Raw genomic sequence first — 5,799 nt, 5'->3', positions numbered from 1 at the left:
GGGGTGTTAAATGCACCGCGCCACAGGTCACAATTGTTTGGTGTGCACAACGTGAGCGCAGCAGCGGTTGCATTCGGAATTTGCGCCAACAATCTTATCAGCGCCAAGTTACGCAAGTCGCTGCATCGCGTCAATGAACGATAGCGCGTCGTGGAGCGCGCGTGTTTATGTGTTTGTGGTTCACAATCCTGCACTTTCATGCCGGATGACTTTGTATCACTTGCACTTGGGTGCAATGTGCATTGAAGCAAGCCATGAAAAAAAGGGTTGCCGTTTGACGTCCGCGGCGGTCCCGTTGTGGGTCAGATGGGTGTTTATTGAACTAGATTCCAGGTAGCATCGTGCTTTAAATTGTAAATAACAGGGGGGAGACTTAAATGTTTTATTATTAAACCATTCGATCTACAAAGTTGCTCAATATTGAATTTCATCATAAAGTTCAGTTCATTTTAATGGCCCGATTTGTTTTTTCCCGAAACACGCGACTAATTTGCGCAATAAAATCGCATTACAACGTGGTGGCAGCGCAATTATAACCTCTCACGTTACAGCACAAGCACTTTTACGTGCGGGAATGGAGTGTGCGGTGGGAAGAATAGTGCGCAAAACGGGGTGGCGGATGATGATATTGTCGCGTTTTAATTACGAGCCGTGTGTTTTTTTTTGCGGGCCTGTAACGGCGATAGTAAACACACTATTTACGCTCGACACGTGTTGAGTGAAGATTGTTGTTGTCGTTGTGTAGTACAAAGGGAAACATGGGCTGGGCAGTAGCGTGGCAGAGGAGCTGGACGGGATGGAAGCAGTTGACTAGAAAGCGTGTATCACTTGTCACTACATTGAAGCACCTTCTCCGCGGGGACGCAGGGAAGGGGTGAACAGCACACGGGCAAGAGTAGAAGGCGCATGTTTGGTGCGATTTGATGCGTAATGTGATGAGGCGCACGTTTTCCGCCTTGGGGCGAAACGCGAGCACTTTGGCGCAGGTGAGAGGAATTAATGGGTTGAAGAATAAAAAGGGCGAACCTCAATGTTATTAGAATCGGAACAAGAGACAAATGGTCACGTTCCGAAAGGGATTCAAAGAAGATAAACATATTCAGGGGTGGAAGAACTCACGCCTTTGCGTCCGATTGATCCATTTCTCAATCCACCCATCAGTTGAAATCGCTTAAAGCGCCCCAGCCCTCAACCCTCAACGCACCACTCCCTTCGGGCGACTAATTTTCAATTCAATTTTCCTACCTCAACGCGCGCGCACTCGCGCTTTGCATCGGTTGCACGCGGCCCGACAAGGTGATGGCACTCGGTTTCGGTTCGGTTCGGCCGTCGGAAAACGTGATCCTGCAGCCCCGGACACGGACACACACACACACTGGATTGCTTCCAACCACGAAGTTGGGCGACCGATCTCTGATTAGATTAACTAACGCGTGCTCGCCGGATATGACGGTGACCAGTGCCGTCAATGTGTGTGTGTGGAGATGCAGATTACACAACGGAACACAACACAACTGTGGGCGATCACGAGGATTCATCACGAGGAGCTGGTTGTTGTTTGGCTGGTTAAATGAGGAAACAAGGCGCCTAGGGAAACTGTGTAATATCCTTTTGTAAGCATTAATTGTTGCTTATTGTTGCTGCTAATTGAAAACTAATAAGACAACCTGTTAAGGAGTTTATGCAAACAACGAACCCTCAACTAAAAAGCAAAAGTGTTTTTTCTACCCTCGAAATGCAACAAATCACATGCCTCCCTTTTATTTGTAAAGAACTCCCTTGCTCAACCCTCCACCGATAAGCTTCCACTTCCGTAATCCATCGACGCGCAAATAGGAGGCGCATTTCGTTCGGGTTCTGTACACCACTTAATTCAACTAGATTCGGCACGTTTTCCGCTCCTAACTCGAGTCGGACGGCCTGGAAACGTGACGGCATGAGCTGATGGGGTTTGCTGCATCAGGGGGCTGGGCGGAATATACATTCGATGCCACCGTGCACTCCGGGACCGATCGGCCAGCGGCGACACGTGAAGTCCACTCGCCATGGCCCAGAGAAATGCATCGCCGTTGCATCAACTGCACACGTCGTCGGCGGGCGTCAAGAATTGGGGAGGATTCGTGAATGATGAATAGTCTATACGAGAGCAGGGTAAAAAGGAAACACTAATAAGGCGGTGGCGATGGAATTAGGTTAGAGATTGTGTTCAATTATTCACGCGTTTTGCACGGGGGCGTTGTCGCAAAAATCAATCCAAACTGTCAATAATTATTTAAATAAACACAATTGCGCAAAGAAGATCCTTGTTGCTGTTGAGCAACAGCTCTAAATCTACATAAAAAAATCCACCCCTAACGCTCCTAATTCCCTAGTAAGCGCAAACAAACGGGCATCACGCACGGGAAGGACTTGTGGGGCGTGCTTGCGTATGGCATACGCCTCACGTTCCCTGTCACGTGGCGTAGCCCGATGCCTTCGGTGGATGGTTTCGCGGTTTTTTGCGCTTGACTGTTATGCTTCTTCTTATTCTTCTTCTCTACACGTTTGTCCATCCCGTGCCCGTGCCTGGTTGGTTGCTTCATCGAATTACACAATGACCGGAGGACATGATATTACGTGTTTGCTGTGGGCATGAACATTGTCCGAACGATCCGATTGCAAATATCTTGTCTTTCTTCGTGCCTTATCGACGCTCTGACGACGGGGATGGTCAGGCATGAGAGAGAATGGAAGACGGTTTTCGGGGCAACCGGGGAAGTTCTTGTTCGATTTGTTAATCCAGTTCACCTGGAAGCGTTCGCGTGCGCGACGTTTGGTAGCCGATTGAAATTTAAATCGAAAGTGTGTGTGTTTCTGGAGCGCTCTGACCCGGGGAGTGGGACGTCTTATTGTGATGACGGCAGCCGTTTGAGGGTGGTTTGCATGCGTCATGTTCAAAACGAAGATCATGCGAGAGAATATTCAGTTCGAAATCTCAAGCAGAAGATTGCATAAATAATGAGGTTAAAAACGTTTAATCTGAAACGTGCGCCACATCCTGTTCTGATTCTGATTTGATTTACTTAACAGTTATGCAAAGTTGGTGTTCCTGGACGTCTTCAATCGGCATCAAGAAAGGTTCCATTTTGATATTGGTAGTAGATCGTCTGCAAAGATGCATTTAAACACTGAAGAAACTTAAAAATAGCTTGTTTTTTTTTAAATAAAATCTGTCATACTCTTGAATGATAAGAAAGCTTAGCGAAAGCTTTCTAATTAGCTAATGTTCCCTCACTTGTCATAATTCCATCCTCGCGTTTGACGAAGGAAAGGGGTTAAAATCCTCTGAAGGAGCTGTCCAGCTGTCCAGATAGTGCCACACCACACGCGGGACACGTCCTTTGTGCGACGCTAATGATCGACACGAGCTACATGATACCCGCACATCACTCCCCCCTCGCCCCTACAACCCTTTCACAGCCCTTCCTCCACGGTGTCACGGTGTGTTTACGATCTGAGGCCACGCGAAGCGTTGGAAAAATATTCCATCACACGGCGCTGTCGACGACGCTCCCGGCGAGTCCGATACCGTTTTACCGTCGCGCCAATTCGAACGCAAACCTCCCTTTTGCATGTAGTGTAGGACCCGTGCCATCACGTGGCCGAACCACGTGGGAAATATCTGCCGTTCCCGTCCGCAAAACCGACCGATGGTGATGACGATGGTCGCGCGATTTGGCGCTGCCTCGTGCAGTTTTTTGCTGTTGTTGTTGTTGTTGTAGTTGAAATTCTCGTTACAATATTCCTTTCTTTCACTACCTCCCACCACCCTCCGTTTCGGTCTAATCTTTGGCACATGCCACACGCGCCCACATAAGGTAAGCATTGCGCAAAACCGTTTCACTTCTACAAAGAGGAGCGCGGGGTTGAACAAAACGCGCTCGACTGCCGTCCGACGTGTGGTTGAAAAACGCGACTGAAAAATGCTAGCGTCGTCATCATCATCATCATCAGCAGCAGCAGCAACCGCAGTGCCGGTTACAGGCGGTTCTAAGAAGCTGCTCCGATAGTCTAAGCACATTCTCAGCGACTGGTGCACCAGCCGTCAACAACGGCAGCAACAGCAGTCAACGTGAGGTAATCGAAAGGAAGGAAGCGCACGTTATGCAATTCGCGCGGCAAGTTCGCGCCATCACGGGGCAGCTACAATGTGCCCGCGTGTTTGATACCGTTTGTTGCCGCGCTCCCTCTCCTCCCCTCCCGCTCCCAAGCAGAAGCGCTGTTCGCGCGGTGGTCGCGTTGTTGTTGCTGATTGCGCAAAAAGCGTGCGCTGGGTGGGCCTACCATACAACACACGTGTCGCTCGCTGATAATTGAATCATCCCCAACGCGAGGCCGGATACCCCATTCAAGCGCGTTCGTGCCCGGCCGTGAACGCGGCCATTCTCGGGACGCACGATATACGACGGGAGGGGGAAGAAGGGCAGTCGAGGGCAGTTTGATTGTTGTATCTTTCAAGCCCTATCAATGACTTCTTTGCGCGAACTATCGACGAAGCCCGCTAATGGAGACGTAAGTGGCGGGGTTTTTTTTTATCAGTGTCGACGATAGTGAGGTGAACGAAACGGAGCAGCAACAACCCTTTTGGGAAGTGTAGTGCAATTTGAAATGATGTAACAAATGAGGATATTAATCTCTGGACGGGCAAGACAGTGATCAAGGTTGATCGATGGGATGGGATTGGAATTATCAAGGTGAGAGGTAGTTGGAGGACCATTCATGATTTATACCTCAAGAAGAAACCGAGGAAACCTCTTTCTTATCGTTTATTGAATTACAAAACAGTTAACTTGATCCAATCCCTGGGGTGTGCAGTTTCAGCACCTTCAGCAACAGCTCCCCCGATTGCGTTGATTGCGTTGCAAATATATTCCATATATTCCATTGAAGCCTGCACCAAGCCCTGCTCACGTGGCATCTAGCGTCCGGGGTAAAAACAAAAACACTTCTCGCATCTCGCAACGGAAAGCGCCTCCAACGTGACCGCCGCCGGTTCGGTTCAACTTCAATGCTGCTGGTTTGCTCGAGACCCAGCGCGGTGGGCTTCTCCGCGGTGACCATAAAAGGTTAACGGCGTAGAACGCGCACCGATTCCGGTAACCTGTTGTGTCAGAATTTTGTGACAACCCCTTCTTCCGGGGTGCTGGAAGGTGGTTCATCTGTCGTAACTGTCCTCTTCTTACATAAGCTGTGACAGTATCTGTGACTCGACTTGTGAGCTTCCGCGAAAGAAGACACATGTGCTGAAGATCACCTCATGCGTGGCGATGCAAAAGAATCTGGTTCTCCGTTCCCCACCCCAACACACAGAGTGTTTGTGGAGGTTTTTGTATAATAAAATTCAGCTCGCGTTGCCACTGCCGCTTCTTTTGCTGACCTTCGAGTAGTCACTGCGCGGAGCTCCGGTGGTGGAGCGCGATGGTCAATGAACGAATTAAGGTCACGTCATCGTAACGTCCGCACCGCAGAACCACTGAATGTGGAATCGAGGAGTTCCAATCGGTAGGTGCTTCGTTAACACCGAACCACTTTGTATCGTGCTAGGGGATGGGATGAGATAAACGACAAGTTGGAAACTTGATCTACACGCTGTGGTTCTCTCAATCAGTTAGCAGAGTAGTTAAAACAGTAGGAAACCTTCCAAACGTTTTGGATGATCAGGAAGATGTCCTAAAAGTTGCTAGCTAAATCGTGCTGTGACACTTGAAGTTGCTCATTTACCAATCTATAATAAACGATTACTACACCAGCAGGCTTATA

At 49.0% G+C, this 5,799-nt stretch overlaps 1 protein-coding gene across 3 annotated transcripts; it reads right to left on the bottom strand.

Annotated features, from left to right (window-relative positions):
- Nucleotides 1-1,743: 1,743 nt before the first annotated feature.
- Nucleotides 1,744-3,910, bottom strand: LOC120904650. 3 transcript variants are annotated; one of them, XR_005739802.1, is made up of 3 exons: nt 3,275-3,910; nt 3,068-3,146; nt 1,744-2,136 (listed from the first exon to the last, which is right to left on the bottom strand). XR_005739802.1 is itself a non-coding variant. In XM_040314825.1 (2 exons), exons 1-2 carry the CDS (start codon nt 3,863-3,865, stop codon nt 2,101-2,103), a joined length of 411 nt encoding a protein of 136 aa, XP_040170759.1. In that variant the 5' UTR covers nt 3,866-3,910; the 3' UTR covers nt 1,744-2,100. The 3 variants fall into 3 exon arrangements, 1 of the variants encoding a protein (XP_040170759.1); XR_005739801.1 differs by having other exon boundaries at nt 3,068-3,910; XM_040314825.1 differs by lacking the exon at nt 3,068-3,146 and having other exon boundaries at nt 3,491-3,910.
- Between the last annotated feature and the right edge of the window lie 1,889 nt (nt 3,911-5,799).

Source organism: Anopheles arabiensis, chromosome 3 (assembly GCF_016920715.1).
Source record: "Anopheles arabiensis isolate DONGOLA chromosome 3, AaraD3, whole genome shotgun sequence".
Lineage (NCBI taxonomy): Eukaryota > Metazoa > Arthropoda > Insecta > Diptera > Culicidae > Anopheles > Anopheles arabiensis.
Note: the sequence above shows the minus strand (reverse complement) of the source record. Positions and strands in the feature narration are given on the sequence as shown.